Source organism: Leptonychotes weddellii, chromosome 7, assembly GCF_054177405.1.
Source record: "Leptonychotes weddellii isolate Sample4059 chromosome 7, ASM5417740v2, whole genome shotgun sequence".
NCBI classification, from domain to species: Eukaryota; Metazoa; Chordata; class Mammalia; order Carnivora; family Phocidae; genus Leptonychotes; species Leptonychotes weddellii.
In genome coordinates, this window is record NC_138375.1 from 115,131,605 (window position 1) to 115,149,096 (window position 17,492).

Sequence of the window (17,492 nt, forward strand, 5' to 3'; positions counted from 1 at the left end):
AGGGATGGGAAATTCACCACTTACAAGTAAGCTCTTCTCTCTGTGGATCTGCTCCCTGTCCCTTGAATGGACAGCAGAGTTATGCCAGTCTCACTTGCTCATCTCATGTGGACACATCTATTCTGGCTCCTTCCAACATCTTTTGGAAACAGGGGTGTCTCTGCTCTGGTTAAAAACCTTCAGACACTCCCATTCTTCTTAGGATCTAGACCACAGTCCCTACCATGGCCTACTATTCTTGCTGATCTTTGCAGCCTCATCTCCTCCGCTCTAGGACCCTGTCCCACAGATCTTGGTGTTCTCTTACCAGGCCAGGCTGTGTCTTGCCATGGCCTATGTCTCTTTAAGTGGTTAACTCCTATTCATCCCTTGGCTCTCCAGCATCATTTCCCTGATCTCCAAGTCTGGATCAGGTCCCTTGCTTGTTCATGCTCCTAACACTCTGGGCCTCTCATTAACATCTGCCAACGCTGAAATTTTTCACTCAAGCAATTCTTTCACCAATGTTTGCCTCCCCCAGTAGACGGCAAAGTTCATTAGTCCAGGGATCTGAGTTTGCTCTCTTGCATCCCCAGCATCTAGCAAAAAGCCTGGCAGGTATTTAATTGGACGGATGGCTAGCTCCAGGAAGGCGGGCCACAACTGGGAATTAATCAAAGACAGACCAGGAGCAGCTACACATATAAAGCCCTCAGAACTGAGGGCATCCGTGTGCGGCCAGGGGCCCGGGGAGCCCCCAGGGCAAGGACACAGCATAGCTCTGGCTGGCACCCAGCTGCCGAATGGGAGAGGGGCACTCCGTCTTTGTGCTTGGGGGCCTCAGTTTCCCTACCGGTTCCCCGCGGGGTCGACTGAGAATGGCCTCAGCGGCCCCCGCGTAGACGCACGCCAGGCGTAGCAGGCTGTGGAGGTCTGAGGGGCCCGAGCCGGTGAGGCCGCCGCTCCCGGCGAGGGCGCTCCAGGTCGGTCCTCCCGAGCAGTCGCGCGCCGCAGGGGGCCCTCTAGCCGCCAGGACGTGGCGCGGTGCGAGTCGGGAAGGCGGCGGGCGGGTGCGGCCTTCGGCGGCGGAGGGCGCCATGGTGGGTGGCGAGGCGGCCGCCGCGGTGGAGGAGCTAGTTTCGGGGGTGCGGCAGGCGGCCGACTTCGCGGAGCAGTTCCGCTCCTACTCGGAGAGCGAGAAGCAATGGAAGGCTCGCATGGAATTCATTCTGCGCCACTTGCCCGACTACCGCGACCCGCCCGATGGCGGTGGCCGCCTGGACCAGCTGCTGTCCCTCTCCATGGTGTGGGCCAACCACCTCTTCCTGGGTTGCAGGTGCGGACCCCTGCGGGCTGGCTGACCCTGTCCCCTACCTTCAGACCCGCAGCCCTCCCCTAGGGCCGACCCCTGCCCAGTGCTGACCCCGCCCCCAACCTCCCGCCGCACTGGCCCGGCCTATGGCTGATTCCCACGCTAGCCAGCTGCTTGGAAAGACATTTAACCTCTCAGAGCCTCAATTTCCTCATTTGGAAAATGAGTTGTGAAGACTACAATATTAAAGAGCAAAAAAAAAAAAAAAAAAAAAATGCACCTAGCACAGGCTATTTAGCAAGAGCTCAATCTATGGTGGGCGCTAAAATGCCATTGTCATCTGTATTAATACTATTAGTTTAAACCATCGCCTTTGCGGAGTACATTGTAAGTGTCTTGGCTCCTTCCACCCACATGGCAAACGTGCAGACACAGAAACTGAGATCCCCATTTTACATATGAAGGAGCTGAGAGAGGGCCATATGTCTTCTGGCAGGATTGTGGATTTTACCATTTATGGCAGGATGTGATCTGTGGCCTTTGGCTTTTTCTCCCCACTCCCCAGTCTGCTGGACTCTTTTGCCTCTCTGCCTTTCCTGTTAGGAAAATAACAGACGACTTCAAGGGGCTGTTGTTGAAGTGCTGGATAAGGCACCCCTTGTACGCCCTCAGTGAAGAAGGTGTCAAATCTTGAAGTTCCCACATCCTTTTATTTTAGTGTCTTGAAATTGTGCTAGGATAGTAAGATGACTTGTCTTAGTCCTGGTTTCTGTGCCCGTTTTGGCTCTCTGACTCTAGTCATATGCTTCCGCCAGCCTTTAGCCACTTGGTTTGTTGGGGTTGTTAGAGCAGGATTTGGAGGAGCAGTGCCAAAGGCTTTTCCTCTGTTTTCTGGGTGCCCCTGAGAAATCCTGGTTAATGGGCTCCAAGACTAGGAAAATGTCAGAAAATTGGAAAAATGAACAAATGATGTTATTTACATTAGACCAACATTCCGTGTGTTTAAAAAATAAAACATTTTGGTCCTCATACTGTATCCATGAATATGTACTGCCAGATGTACATTGCCTCTATTTTTGTAAATTTTTTTTGTTTTGTAAATCTTGAAACGCCTGCTCTATTTGCATTCCTACAGTGGCTTCTGAATCCACAAGCCAGAAGAACGTTTCCTAACCTGCCGCTGAGCATGTGTCCATTTCCCCTGTAGTATCACATCAGAATGCTGAGTTGGGCTACTTGCAATTTCTCATTAACCCATAGTGACAAGTAATTTCTCCACGGTTTTTATCTTACTACTTTTTATTGTGCAGTTACAACAAAGACCTTTTAGACAAAGTGATGGAAATGGCTGATGGGATTGAAGTGGAAGACCTGCCACAGTTTACTACCAGGAGTGAATTAATGAAAAAGGTAAACAGGGTTTCTAAGTGCATTTGAAATGGTATAGCATTAATGGCCCCTGCTTTTATGTTGATGTGTTAGAGTATATTGTTTACTCCCCAAGGATCTAAGCCCTTTGATTAAAAAAAAATTTTTTTAAGTTTTTTTTTTTAAATTTATTTATTTGATAGAGCGAGCAAGAGAGGGAACACAAGCAGGGGGAGTGGGAGGGGGGAAAGCAGGCTCCCTGCAGGCTCCCTGCCGAGCAGGGAACCTGTCTCGGGACTCGATCCCAGGATCCTGGGACCATGACCCGAGCCGAAGGCAGACGCCCAATGACCGAGCCACCCAGGCGCCCCTCATTAAAAATGTTTAAAAATTTAGGACGCCTGGGTGGCTCAGTGTCCTGGGATCGAGTCCCACATCGGGCTTCTTGCACGGCGGGAAGCCTGCTTCTCCCTCTGCCTGCCGCTCCCTCTGCTTGTGCTCTCTCTCTCTCTGTCAAATAAAATCTTAAAAAAATTTTTTTTTAATTTGTTACTGAAGTATAATTGACATACAATATCCTATTCGTTTCAGGTGTACATCATAATGTTTTTATACGTTACAAAATAATCTCTACTTATTATCTAGTTATCCATCATTCACCATACAAAGCTGTCACAGTATTACTGACTGTATTCTCTGTGCTGTACATCACATCCTTATGACTTAGTTTATTTTATAATTGGAAGTTTGGACGTCTTAAATGCCCTTCACCTCTGTGACCCACCCCCCACCTGGTAACCAACAGTGTTTCCTGAATCTATGAACCTGGTTTTGTTTGTTGTTTTTTTTAGATTCCACATAATAAGTGAAATTCATCTGTCTTATTTCACTTAGTGTAATGCACTCTAGGCCCAACCATGTAGCGAATGTCAAGATCTTTTTTTTTTTTTTTTATTGCTGAGTAGTATTCCATTATGTATAACAGCACATCTTCTTTATCCATTCATTTATCTGTGGACACTTAAGTGCCTTTTCACTTTCATTTCTCTGTAATTGGTATAAGCCTTTTCATAACTAGATAACAACTAAATTACACATTGTTGGTGGAGTAATTCATAAATTTAACCTCTAAACTTCCTTTATGAAGTTTTGAGCTTTTTGCTTAATTTTTAAGAAAATGTTGGCTAGAATGCTACAGCTTTCCACTTATTAAAAAATCTTGTTGGTAACATTAACTCATCTTTACCCCAATGGGTGAAGGTCTTAACCAGATTGGTTTGGCCCATCTGACTTGCTGATGGAAATGTAGATGGAATAATACCCACATATAGCTGTTCTGTTATCACTTTAAATTGTCAGCATTTATAGATCACAGGTGTCAACTCTGTAGGGCTTAGTCTGATATGAGGTTGCAGACTTTACATGGTGAGCTATTTGCCTGGGGAGCCTTGTATCTGGGTCCTTGTGCTGGGGCCCTGGAGAGTGTGGGAGAAAGAAGCTCAGATGATGGGCTGGGCATCCCAGTTGTTCTTCAGAATCCCCTAAGACATGCTTCTTTTTTTTTTTTAAGATGTATTTATTTTAGAGAGCAGCACTAGTGGGGCAGTGGAGCAGGGGAGGGCAGAGGGAGAGGGAGAAGAGAATCTCCAGCAGACTCCCTGTTGAGTGCGGAGCTCGATGTGGGGCTCCATCCTCTGACCCTGAGATCATGAAGCTGAGCTGAAGTCCGACACTTAACCGAATGAGCCACCCAGGCACCCCAAGACATGCTTTTTCTCATTTGCCTGGGCCTTTTCAGGCAGCAAAATTAATTGCTTCCTCTCTCCCAAAGTTTGTTTCTTCGGCACTCTACCAGGTCTATTTTAGAAGATTGTAAGCTTTTCAAGGGAAGAGATGGTGCCCAAAGTTTTAGTCCTTCTGTCTCCAAAACCTATTATAGGCTTACCTAAGAGCAGCTTAGAAAATGCTTACAAAATTGACGAAAGCAATAGAGTAAAAGGCTGCAAGTCCGTTTTATTTCTATTCTCAGAAATATAGGTAAGCCCTTACCTCATCCTTGTTGGGTTTTGTTTTGGGAGGCAGGACATATAAAGAGGTTCCCTTCTGTGTGGGTATCAAGGAACTAATCAAAATCTCAGCTTCCCAGAAAGTACTTCAGTCTCAAACAGCACACCCCACTTGATTTCAAATAGTTTTGCTAAAAAAACATACTCTTTTAAAATCTGAATCTGGGGTCAGAAATTGGAAGTTTGTGACTTTTTGGATTGTCTCATATAATACTTTTAAAAAAAAATCTCTGGGTAGTTCATCAGTGTCCCATAGTGGTGAGGTTCCTGGGGCTCAGTCATGGGGCAGCTAGATAGTTGCTGGCTGCCTGAGTGCACCCTAGGCAGGAGTAGGATCAGCTTTTACTTCCTAACTGCGTGTGGCAGATTCTTTCCTTGCTTTTTACTCCCAAGAGGTATTTTGCCGTCCTTAAAACTTTTTTCAAGTCAATTTTGTTATACTTCTTTTTTTTTTTTTTTTAAGATTTTTATTTATTTGTGTGAGAGAGAGAATGAGCAAGAGGGAGGGGCAGAGGGCGAGGGAGAAGCAGGGAACCCAATGTGGAGCTCGATCCCAGGACCCTGAGATCATGACCTGAACTGAAGGCAGGTGCTTAGCCAACTGAGCCACCCAGGCGCCCCTATACTTCTCTGTCTTATATGTAGTCATAGTCTTCTGGACTATTAGAGATCAGAACCCTTCACGATGTTTGGGTCACAGACCAAGGGAAACTAAGGAGCTTTTGTAATTGATAAGCATGTCCATACACCAGTGTGAAGAACTACATGTGTGTGTTGGGCCAGGGCGTTTCTCTAATCTGTTAATACTGTGAAGGGGTCTTGAACCTCCACAGTATAGGAGTCCTCTGTCCTGGGATGTTCATTTCTGACACTGTCATTGCCCAGTGTCAGCCTCCAGAGAAGAGTCCTCAGGCACAAACCTGGTATCCCTGAAAGCAGCTCTGCCATCAGACTAGTCACACTCACCTAGCTACCTGGAAGAAGCCTGCGGGGAGCCTCTACTTCTAGAGCACTTGCGGATTGTGTGTGTTCCGGCTTCCTTTCAATAAAACGTAAGTTTTCTTAGTAGCCAAGTTTTAGACTATTGATACCACTGAAAATGAAACTCAGTTAACCCTGAGAAGTGAGATCCTTAAAGGGTATGCAGAGTTTTGCCAGTTTTTAAGACTTCTGGATACTTCGATCCTGAGAAGGACTCTTCTGATGTGTGTGCTATGACAGACTTGGGTGGTGTTGAAGGCTGTCCCTTCTCTATTGAAGGCCACCCTGGGAAGCCACTGGAAAGAGTCATGGGGACTTCCCAGCAGTTCTTTTGTCTCTTGCCTAAAGTTTTTGCGTGTAATAGAGGCTGGCAAACATTAAGCAACATGGCTAGGCCACATACCAAACAAACAAACAAACAAAAAACCCCTGATATTGAGCCATGCACCTGAAAGTGTCATAGTTCTGCCTAGAATAGATCCTGAGCTCTAAAATTAAAGTTTAGGTGGGTTTTAAAGCTAGCTAGCAAGTAGAAATGAATCACCTGGCATTGTTGGCATCTTGAGACTGGACAGTGAAGGTAACTTAGGACAGTTTCTTTAGAGTAAGATTTAAGGGGCGTCTGGCTGGCTCAGTCGGTGAAGTGTCCACCTTTGGCTCAGGTCATGATCTCAGGGTCCTGGGATCGAGCCCTTGGTGGGGAGTCTGCTTTTCTCTGCCCCTCCCCATGCTCATTCTCTCTCTCTCTCTGTCTCTCAAATAAATAAATAAAATCTTTAAAAAAAATAAAGTAAGATTTAAAAAAATTATATACTGCAGTTTTGAGGCAGATACATCTCTGGTCTATCCAACTCTTATTTTTTTGGTCTGAGAAAAGAAATGAGCATTGTTCTCTGACAGGTGGTATTTATCACACAGTTGCAGTGTATGATTTTTCTTCGGATTCAAATACAAATATACTGAGCAAACAATCTCAGGGATCTAACAGTCATCCCTAGGCAGCTACTAGCAGCCTTTGTGGCAGACCAGCTTTATCCATTAGCGAGCAGTAATTTACAAAGGGCAGCAGCTCACTCAGGAAGGGTGTGGTTACTAGCACTGTCAGAGGTTAATATTTCCAAGCCATTGTCTTAAGGAGAAAGAGGAGTGATTAACGAGGAAGCTCTCATTATCGGCTCACAGAAAGAATTTGTCAACTTAATTTCTTGGCCCATTATTCCTAAGAACATTTTTATCCAAGAAGGAAAATGGCAGTACGGAAGGTGACTGGATTTGAAATGTGAACGAGAAGGTAGGAAAACAAGCATACTTGCCTTTGAAGAAGTGCTTTTCTGTGCATGATGTCCAATCTTAGCAAGCTCTAAGGTAATGGAAAAGCCACTCCTGTGGTGAAAGGAGATGTGATTTTAAAGCAGCAAGTATTTGGAAGTATTAAAACAAATTCAGCCTGTCAGATGGATGGAGCTACCTTTTCCCCTTTATCCACTAGAAAGAGAAAAAGCCAGAAAAGCTGATTCTGACCCCCCAGGCCAGACTGTTGCCCGGTGCTCAGGATGAGTACATCACATGCCAACACCTTGTGTCAAAGACCATACTTGCAGCAGCCCGAGCTGTGGCAGCTTCTCGGCTGCCGTAGTCTTGGTCTGTTCTATGGGAAATTGGAAAGATGGCTTAGGGGATTTTCTTTTCTTTTGGAGTAATGATGGTTTCTTTTTTTTTTTTAAAGATATTATTTATTTATTTATTTGACAGAGAGATAGCACAAGTAGACAGAGTGGCAGACAGAGGGAGAGGGAGAAGCAGGCTCTCCGCCGAGCAGGGAGCCTGATGTGGGGCTTGATCCCAGGAGCCCGGGACCATGACCCGAGCTGAAGGCAGCTGCTCAACCAACTGAGCCACCCAGGTGCCCCAATGATGGTTTCTTTAGGTGATACTGCATTCTCCCAAAAGGGGAAAGACTTGATATATTTTGCTTTTCCTGAGGAATTTTGCTGTTTCATTCCTCAAAAAGACTGGAGTGACAGGCTTAGCTAGGAAATAGGTCATACCTTGAAAACTCTTATTACTAAAAAGACTCTCAGATTGATTCACTTGCACTGCTAAATGTTAAGGAAATCCATTCAAATACAAGGTGACAGCCAACATGATTTCTTCACACCCAGCTTAAAAGTTGTCTAAAGCTAAGTTTAAATTTACCAAAGGTGCTAGAGAGCACCCAGAAAGAATATATCTGCTTCAGTTCGCCACTATTTGAAGACATGCATTTACAGTTTCTAATAGTGTGAAATCCAGGAATACATAACCTTCACATCTCCTAAATATCCTGAGTCAATGTGAAATCTTGTGAATTACTACCTGGATTCAACTGATTTTAATTTAGAAGAGTGTTGTGTGATTCTGCTTTTAGAACCCTTCACTGAAGAGCATGCCATGAAGAAAGTTATATTTCAGGTGTTTCTGTTATCACTTTAAATTGTCAGCATTTATAGATCACAGGTGTCAAGACAAAAAAATTAGGCTCTAGGTCCCAAATAGATGGTATGTTCAATGTTTTGTTGAATTTTCTGTATGTACTAAAATAATAATTTGAGTCTACTTTCCATCTAGGTAGATAAATATTGTATTACTGCTGTATTTTATTTTGTAAAAGATTTTATTTATTTGAGAGAGCGAGAGAGAGCACACAAGCCGGGGGAGAGGCAGAGGGAGAGGAAGAAGCAGACTCCCCACTGAGCAGGGAGCCCGATGTAGGACTCAGTCCTGGGACTCCAGCACCATGACCTTAGTGGAAGGCAGAAACTTAATTGACTGAGCCACCCAGGCACCCTTCATGCTGTATTTTAATTTATAAATTAGATTTGCTGGACTACATAGCTAAATAACCTTTTCTTTTTTTTTCCCCAGCATCAAAGCTGAGGCAGAAGATTCATCACATTTTCCAGCATCAGCTACAGGCTTAGGAAGGAGGCTGGGATGAATGTGACATGGACCACAGCAGCTCTCTTAAGATTCCTGGTATTTCCAACATGTAGGAAAGAGGCAGTTGGAATGACAATCTTGTCTAGTTTGGAGTTTTAAAAGGTCTCATTCTTCCAGTAGCTATCATTGTAAAAGTGTGCATGGATATTTATGTATTTATAAATCATGCCCTCTTTTTTTTATTTTCACTTTTTGAATGTCAAACTTTTTGTTAAAAATGCCTATTTTTTTTTTTTATGTTGTTGTAATAATTGCCGGTAGTGAATTTTACAATTTGGATTTTTCAATAATGTATTTTCAAGTCTGATTCTGTTTTATGGTCTTTTCCCCTCCCCGCACTGAGGCAAACCAGCCTTATTTCTTTTTTTTTAAGATTTTATTTATTTGAGAGAAAGAGAGCATGAGAAGGGGGGAGGGGCAGAGGGCGAGGGATAAGCAGACTCCCTGCTAAGCAGGGAGCCCGACTCAGGGCTCGATCCCAGGACCTTGAGATCATGACTCGAGCCGAAGGCATACACTTCACCGACTGAGCCACCTAGGCGCCCTTATTTCCTTATTTCTTTCTGAAGTTTATGCCGTCTTTATGGCCACTGCCACACACACTCATCTTTTTTTAAGAGATGAGTGAGAATCAAATCATAGGCCTCAGGTACCTACCAGCTCATGGGAAGAGGCGGCTTGTGAAAGGGCATCTGGCCTTATTTTAAAATGGACACCAGATGCCACAGCTTGATCCAGGCAGCCTAGTTGATTTATAGATTTTCTAGAAGGTCTCCTAGATAGCTGAGTAAAGCCCACATTCTCTTTTTCTGCAGGGATCCTGAGGGTTTTGGTCTTCTAGACTTAAGGATTGCTTTGCCCATAGCCCCTGAAGAAATATTTGTGTAATGCAATGCTGTTTTGCTCTGAAATTCTGTTTTCCCCACTTAGTTAATATATCTGTTCTTTATCCCCTCCCTCTTCCACTCATTCATTTTAAAATTTTTTTAAAGATTTTATTTATGTATTTGACAGAGAGACAGCGAGAGAGGGAACACAAGCAGGGGGAGTGGGAGAGGGAGAAGCAGGCTTCCCGCAGAGCAGGGAGTCCGATGCGGGGCTCGATCCCAGGACCCTGGGACCATGACCTGAGCCGAAGGCAGACACCTAACGACTGAGCCACCCAGTCGCCCCATAAAATTTTTTTTTTTTAAAGATTTTTTTTATTTGTTAGAGCACAAGCAGGAGGAGCTGCAGGCAGAGGGAGAAGCAGGCTCCCTGCTGAGCGAGGAGCCCGATATGGGACTTGATCCCAGGACCCTGGAATCATGACCTGAGCCGAAGGCAGATGCTTCACCGACTGAACCACCCAGGCGCCCCTAAGATTTTATTTTTAAGTAATCTCTTCATCCAACTTGGGGCTCCAACTTACGACATTGAGATCAAGAGTTGCATGCACTACCAACTGAGCCAGCCAGGAGCCCTCTATTTCTTATTTAGTACCCACCATTAAGAACTTACCTCCAGGCATAAATATTGAGAGAGGGACTTCATTTGGGGTCAGCAATATAACAGTCACAGCAGAATTCACTCATCACTGGGCTTGGTATTTGGGGTAATGGTGAATAAGGCAGTGGACCCTGTCTTAGCTGAACCTACCAGTAAACCCAGGTAATTAAAAAAACCAGGAATGCTGAAGAGGAGAGCTGGCTGTGGGAGCATGATGCTGGGAACAGACAAGTGGGATGACTCTCACCCACTGCTCAAGCCTAAGGACAAGCATCACACCTTGGATGAGCACATCTCTGTGCAGCTTCTGGCTCTAATCTGTAGCAATCACTAGGGTGGACCACGTGAGGTCAAGATCTCTGATATAATTGGGCAAACCATTTCTCTCCCTAGCCTTACCTGGGAAATGGAGGTCATAGAAATACCTAGCACAAAGAGCTGTGGCAAAGACGAAGATGTTGCAGGGGTAAGCTAGTGCTCAGTGAGCCTTAGCCTCTTCCTCACATGTGGCCTAGCCTCTTTCTATTCTGGTTACCTATACAAATTTGTGAGGCTTAAAAACCAAATTTATAAATTGGGAAATATCAGAGTGGGGATGTTCACTTCTAAAATGCATCTTTCACAGGTTTCTCATCACAGATCCTATTTTCTCTGTAAGATATAATGCCCTTTTAAAATAATAACATCCTGTCAGGAACGTAAATCCATTTCAGAAAGCAAGCTTAAATTGTGCACTGATTGCATGTTCCCCTCCCCCATTCTTCTTCACTCTATTTTTGAAGACTTCTCTAGTTAGTCAAAAGCAAATTTTCTGATAACCATTTTCTAATGGGTTTTCTTATCATTTCCTCAGCTTAAACTGTCTCTGTTTTTCTTCTCATCTTTAAAACCTTTGTAGCTATCTGATCTGTAAAATTAAGCGGTATTTTAGAATTTCATCCTTTGTTTTTCTGGGATAGAAAGTGGCACAGAAATCTAAATTTTTGCATTGCAGCAGTCCTTGTAGTGTAGGCAGAATGGCCCACTCTTAATGGTGAAACTGCAGCTCACTCCAAGATACTGGCCTTGGTATATGCAGTGCTGTCCAACACGGGGTAAGGATCAAATGAGATCATAGGAAGGGACATGGTACACTGTTACCTTCAAATAACAACTAGAGAGCATCTTTTCTGTTAAAGACTTAAGTCTCAAGACCTTGTGAGAAGCAAGTACTAACAGTACAGGTTAGGGTGCTCAATTAACCGTGATACCCTTTTATATTACCCAGAAAATTGATTTTTACAATATTCATTAAAGTCTATAGCCCACCTGATGAATCGTCTACCATTGCAGAGGCAAGGAATTTCCAGGATCCATGTGGACCTGAGGGCTTACCTATTCCATGGGCACTGGGAGGATTCATTATCACTGCCCATCCTCTGAGGCTTTGCTATTTGTAGTAAACGGCACTGAAAATACACATTGTCGCATCTGAAATGAGATTTATATTCTTTTTTTTTTTAAGATTTTATTTATTTATTTGACAGAGAGACACAGTGAGAGAGGGAACACAAGCAAGGGGAGTGGGAAAGGGAGAAGCAGGCTTCTCGCCGAGCAGGGAGCCCGATGAGGGGCTCGATCCCAGGACCTGGAATCATGACCCGAGCCGAAGGCAGATGCCCAACGACTGAGCCACCCAGGAGCCCCGAGATTTATATTATTCTAAATGTCAGGTAACTCTGTTTCTCTGCTGCTCAGCACTAAAGTCTCTGCTGGGTCCCCTTTTGTCTGGAAAGAGACTCAACTTCTGGAGTCTGAGGACTGTAGTCTAGGTATCATGTCATCTAGTCATGGCTCTCATCCTTGACTAGTTAAGAGACACCTTTTGGTTCTGTAGGAAGTAAGACTAAACACAAATCTTAAGAGGCAAGAGTTTTAGAACTTAAACAGATTGTAGTCATGGAAATTGCTTCCTTTAACGAATGCTGAATGCACACTAAAAAAAAAAAATCTGCCCTCATGGAGATTATATATATATATTTATATATATAAAAAATAAATAAAAGATATGTATTACATATATAATATACATATTATATATAAAAAGTTTTTCTTTTTTAAAGATTTTATTCATTATTTATTTGACAGAGAGAGACAGGCAGAGAGGGAACACAAGCAGGGGGAGTGAGAGAGGGAGAAGCAGGCTTCCTGCAGAGCGGAGAGCCCGATGCGGGGCTCGATCCCAGGACCCTGGGACCTGACCTGAGCCGAAGGCAGACGCTTAACGACTGAGCCACCCAGGCGCCCCTATATATAAAAAGTTTTATACACACACACACACACACACACACACACACACACACACTCCTTGGGGAAGAAGAATCTCTCTGGGCTTGGTTTTCATTAAAATAAAGAGCAAGCAAGTGAAAGAGGCTATTTATTCATTAAGTGAAAAGCAAGCCAGATGAGGTTCTGTTTCTTCCCTGAAGTTTACTCTAGTCCTTCCAAGTTAGGACTCTCAGGTCTAGGGGTGGCAGTGTGTTGGCTGCCTTTCTCATTTTGGTTTAGTTTTTCTCACAATGCCAAGCATTAGGGGCAGAGTCCTTTGCATATGTGCTTTTGTCAGGGAGGGAGGTGGGCCTGAAGCTTTGCCCACAGACAAGAGAACCAGCTGAGGAGGTGGGGGTAACAAGAATACATCACCTGAACAGATTCCCTTGGGAATCAAAAAAAGAAAAGTAAAAATTGAGACTATTAAGTTCCCATTAGACAGAGCTATAATTCTTAGCATATCCTAGGCATGGACATGTGAACCAGAACTTTTTTCCTTGACAGTGCTCTCAGGCAAGGAGGGCTCTTTAGACATAACCCAGGTGGTCCCAGCCCAAGTCCCATCCTTCTTTCCCAGCCTAGGAAGAGTAGGCAGATGACCCCAAAATAGCCTTGATTATGGTCTTCCAACCTATTTGCCTGGGAGACATGCTGTTAGGGCATCTTGAGGCAGGTCTTGGTCTTCCCCTGGTTTAGTGAAAGGGTGATTAACAGTAAGGAGGTCGGGGCGCCTGGGTGGCTCAGTTGGTTAAGCGACTGCCTTCGGCTCAGGTCATGATCCCGGAGTCCTGGGATCGAGTCCCACATCGGGCTCCCGGCTCAGCGGGGAGCCTGCTTCTCCCTCAGACCCTCTCCCCTCTCATGCTGTTTCTCTCTCTCTTTCTCTCAAATAAATAAATAAAATCTTTAAAAAAAAAAAAATAGTAAGGAGGTCAAGCTTGAACTGTTCGGGCCTGCTGACTAAAAGCCCTTGCTTTGCTGTGGATCCTAGCACCAAAATCTCACTGCTGGGGCTGCATTTTCCTGTCTCTTTGATATCTTCTCATATTAAGAATATTTAACTGAACCTAGATGTAAACTGGTAGATAATTCCTTCCTCCTGATTTACTTCACATCAGTGTAGGGATCTTCAAAGTGGGGGATGATTCTTACTTTGATCTTTATTGGAGGCTTCAGTGGAAAAATTTCTTTAAGTACCTGGCACTTCGTGAGCTTTCCCTGCTTCATTCCTACCCTACTCTCCCTTTGAGGCCAAGCTGGGAAAACAAAATGTTTCAACTAACTTACACAAAAGAAAAATGAGCACCCAGAGTGACCCCCACAAGACCAGGCTCCATCCCCAGAGCTGCAGAAGGGCAGACCAAATCAGTTCCAGTTGCAGAGTAGGGCCAAACATGTGAGTTGGCACCCATTAAGTACTCAGTAGCTATGCTGACAAAATGAATGGCAGCAGGCACTGAACGATGCAGCCTTAATCAAATGCCTGGCGGTCCCAGAGAGAAAGGTAGAAGCAAAACCTCCAGGCGTGCCTGGGTAGCTCAGTCAGTTTAGTCTGCCTTTGGCTTGGGTCATGATCTCAGGGGCCTGGGATCGAGTCCCGTGTCGGGCTCCCTGCTCAGTGGGGAGCCTGATTCTCCTTCTCCCTCTGCTGCTCCCCCGCTTGTGCTTTCTCATTCTCTCTCTCTCAAAAAAAATAAAATCTAAAAAATAAAAAGAAAAACAAAACCTCCAGGATGGGGATTGGGGGTCAGCAGGTGGCCAGAGCTTATAAGTCCACTGGAGTCCTCCACTAACACTAGGTGCCTTGGAACTCCTGTACTCCTGCATCTAGGGTCTGGGGCTTGTGAAGGCTGTGGATGTGCTCCCCTCTCCATGAACATGGCCTTTGCCCTAGCACTGGCATGGCAGGCTTGCCTGAGTCTCACCTTGTAAACCGTTGAGACTTTATCACTCTGTGAATTGTGGACCCCAGCTGACTGGGAACTCTTGGACTTGGTCCATCACCTACAGTCCCACTTCCCCTTAAACCACTTGTTTTCAGCTTCTCAGGTGGTGAGACAATGACTCATGCTTCCTTCTACCTTTGTGTTTACCAAATTATTTTTTATGACTACATTCTACTTTTATAAAAACCAGAAACCTGCTAATCAGTGTCTCCAGAGGATTTGGAGCTTGGACCCTGGAGGTCCTCTGCTGTCCTACTGGCCTCCTGTCCAGGCCTGTGCATGTACTGCCAGAGGCTGTCTGGAAAGGAGGTTTCCTAGTATTTGGATTTACATTCCAGTCTTTGGAACTGTATTTGTATTGTTGCTCTTCCAGCCTGATCCGTCAGACTTGGTCTTGAGAAGGTGCCATGGGGATTGTGCTGTTCTCAAGCTGCTCAGTGCAAAATAATATGCAGCCCATCAAAGAACCAATGTGTAAGGGCTAACAAAAGCCAGGGTGGGGAACTTTCTCCCTGAACAGACGGGTTCATCAGCCTCACCACCATCAGGCCCCAGTAACTGCCCTCACTGATCTTGTTGGCTTGCAAAAGATCCCTTGTGCCCAACCCTGGGATTGACATCGTCTTCATTCTAAAGGCAGCCTTTCAACTCTTCTGGTAAGTCTTGACCTGAAACCACAGCCTTACATGCTCATGCAGGTACAGGTCTATAACCACAGCCTGCTAAAACACAGCAGGGATTACAATCCAGCTTTTCTTTGGAGGTGATACTCCAAGCTTTTGGCCGAAGCTGATATGGACTAGAATCTCTGATTTCTTTTCCTATGCTCTGCCCAGGATGTTATCAGGACAAGAAGCTTCCAGTTCCTTGTGGTCTTTGTACTCACACCACCACAGTAACATAAAATCTCCCAACTCAGTTTTGTAAAATGACTATACAGAGGCCAAATTGCTGCAAACCTCTCTTTGACATTCTCTTATTCAGGAGTGCAGCCGGTCCAATTCAGTGGTGGGCTGTGCTATTCTTGGCAGAATGCTTTGTTTGTAAAGGGGGAAGGGAAAGGGCAATTTACACCTCGGGCTTCAGACAGGAAGCAGCATAAAGAGGTCTGCCTTAAGTGCTCTTAATGTTTGCATTTTGGCAGCCTTCAAGACACCACAGAACCCCTCCGCATTCCAGGAATAATGACAACTAAATGGTACAGGTTGATGGAGCCAGAGATCCTTTTATAGATAGGCTCTGATCCCCTCCAGACCAAGTACCCAACCCAGTGGCTTTAAGGATCCCAGTCTTCCAGGTAGGGGTTTAGAAAGCTCCCCCCAAAAGACTACAGAAGCATCATACTTGTAAACCAAGACTGTCACCATATAAAGACCTCTAACCAGCTAAAAGGTTATTTGCTGTCAGCAGAATACACTCTCTAGTCTTCTCATACGTATTATTCTATGAGTGACTGATAAACAAAAGCATCATGTGGCCAAGCTTTACCACTCAAGTCAATGGCAGTTCCTGAAAGTCAGTCCATGCAGGCTTTTCACCCAAGGCTGAAACCTCCATATGCCAAAGAGGAAGCCTGGAGCCCTTCCTTCCAGGGTTCTTGATTTCAACCAGCAAGGAGCTAATGTTGCTGAGCTTGTGATGAGTTGTTTACTAAAAAGGTTTGCAAAAGGCACAGCTCATTTGTCTTTCTAGCCCAACTGAAAAAAAAAAAAGCCCTAGCCCATGCTATGAATAGGAAATGTAAAAACCTCAAGACGTTATTAACAAAATTGTTTTAAACCAATGCAGCTGGGCTGGGGTGAGGTGGAGAAATTACTGAAAGAGGAATGGCACACACATTTGTATATTCTTTTTCAAAGGACAGAAAACAACAACAATAAGACTTTCTCTTTCCTCCATGTCATATACTTGAATAACTAAAGAAAACTAATCTTTATTCCTATCTGACAGCAGTTGTTTTTTCCTAACTAGATGGGAACTGAAGTAACAGAGCTACCATCTTGGCACAAGGCCCTTGCCCTATGGACAATTTCATTTACCTTTAATAGCTTTGCAACTACTGACTTTTCTATTTACATAATAATCCCCACATAACTGAGATTCCTCTGGGACTCTGCATTATGAAATGCAATAGAAAGGAATTGTAATAAATACCACCAAGACCTAAAAAGTTGATCCCTATCTCTTAAAACTTGGGAGAACTGAGAGCTCAAAATACCTCAGACATAACTCTTAAATTGTATTATATGAGCCCTAGGGTTCTTTCTTCAGAGTACTAAATGAATCAATTAAGTAGACAGGTACTTTGTTTACTAAGCACAAAATACGGTTACTAAATAAGGCACCTTTAATAGATTTCTTTTTCACTACCTTCTACCTACCTACAGGAGTAAGAATTTTTAGATCAGTTTCAGAAGTTATTCACGGAACTTTTACTGGGGTGTGTGGGGGTACTGACTCAAGAATATTTCCATGAAGGGAAAAAAATTTGGTCTATTGATAAGTCATAGGTCATAGTCCTTTATATCGGAGACTAGAAGGTGTTCCTATAACCAAAAAAAATAGAAGTAGAAAATGGTGGTCAAGAAAACTTCTTCACTCGATAGATACGAGTCTGTGCCCAAGTCTAAATCAACTCAAGTATTTTTAAAAATGAGAGGGATGTATTTAAGTCTAATAGGTTTTCTAAAACTGAACTCAATACCTTATTATTTCTTGAGGGATAGTCTACTTCTTGGCTAAACAGGTTGCCCAGGTACAAATCCCAGCTCTATCACCTGCTAGCTTGCTGATCTTCAACAAATCACTCACTTAATCTCTCTGTATCTAGATTCCTCATCTGTAATATAATGGTACCTACCTCACAGGATTACTGTATGAAATGTGATCATAAATGTTAAAGTGCTTCAAATAGTGCCACGCACATTGAGCATTCTACGTCAGAAGTACTGTTACAGAGGAAGTGCATCACAAATGCATTTAAACTTTAGCACGAATCCAACTTCATACTGAAATAAATGACTTAGTTCTAGCCTCTTGCTATACCATACACATTTATAAAAT

At 44.1% G+C, this 17,492-nt stretch overlaps 1 protein-coding gene across 2 annotated transcripts; it reads left to right on the forward strand.

Annotated features, from left to right (window-relative positions):
- Window positions 1-1,027: 1,027 nt before the first annotated feature.
- XTBD1 (XRN2 binding domain containing 1) lies at window positions 1,028-12,868 on the forward strand. 2 transcript variants are annotated; one of them, XR_004074951.2, is made up of 4 exons: window positions 1,028-1,315; window positions 2,602-2,701; window positions 5,611-5,777; window positions 8,611-12,868. XR_004074951.2 is itself a non-coding variant. In XM_006731021.3 (3 exons), exons 1-3 carry the CDS (start codon window positions 1,077-1,079, stop codon window positions 8,620-8,622), a joined length of 351 nt encoding a protein of 116 aa, XP_006731084.1. In that variant the 5' UTR covers window positions 1,031-1,076; the 3' UTR covers window positions 8,623-12,868. The 2 variants fall into 2 exon arrangements, 1 of the variants encoding a protein (XP_006731084.1); XM_006731021.3 differs by lacking the exon at window positions 5,611-5,777 and having other exon boundaries at window positions 1,031-1,315.
- Window positions 12,869-17,492: the final 4,624 nt, after the last annotated feature.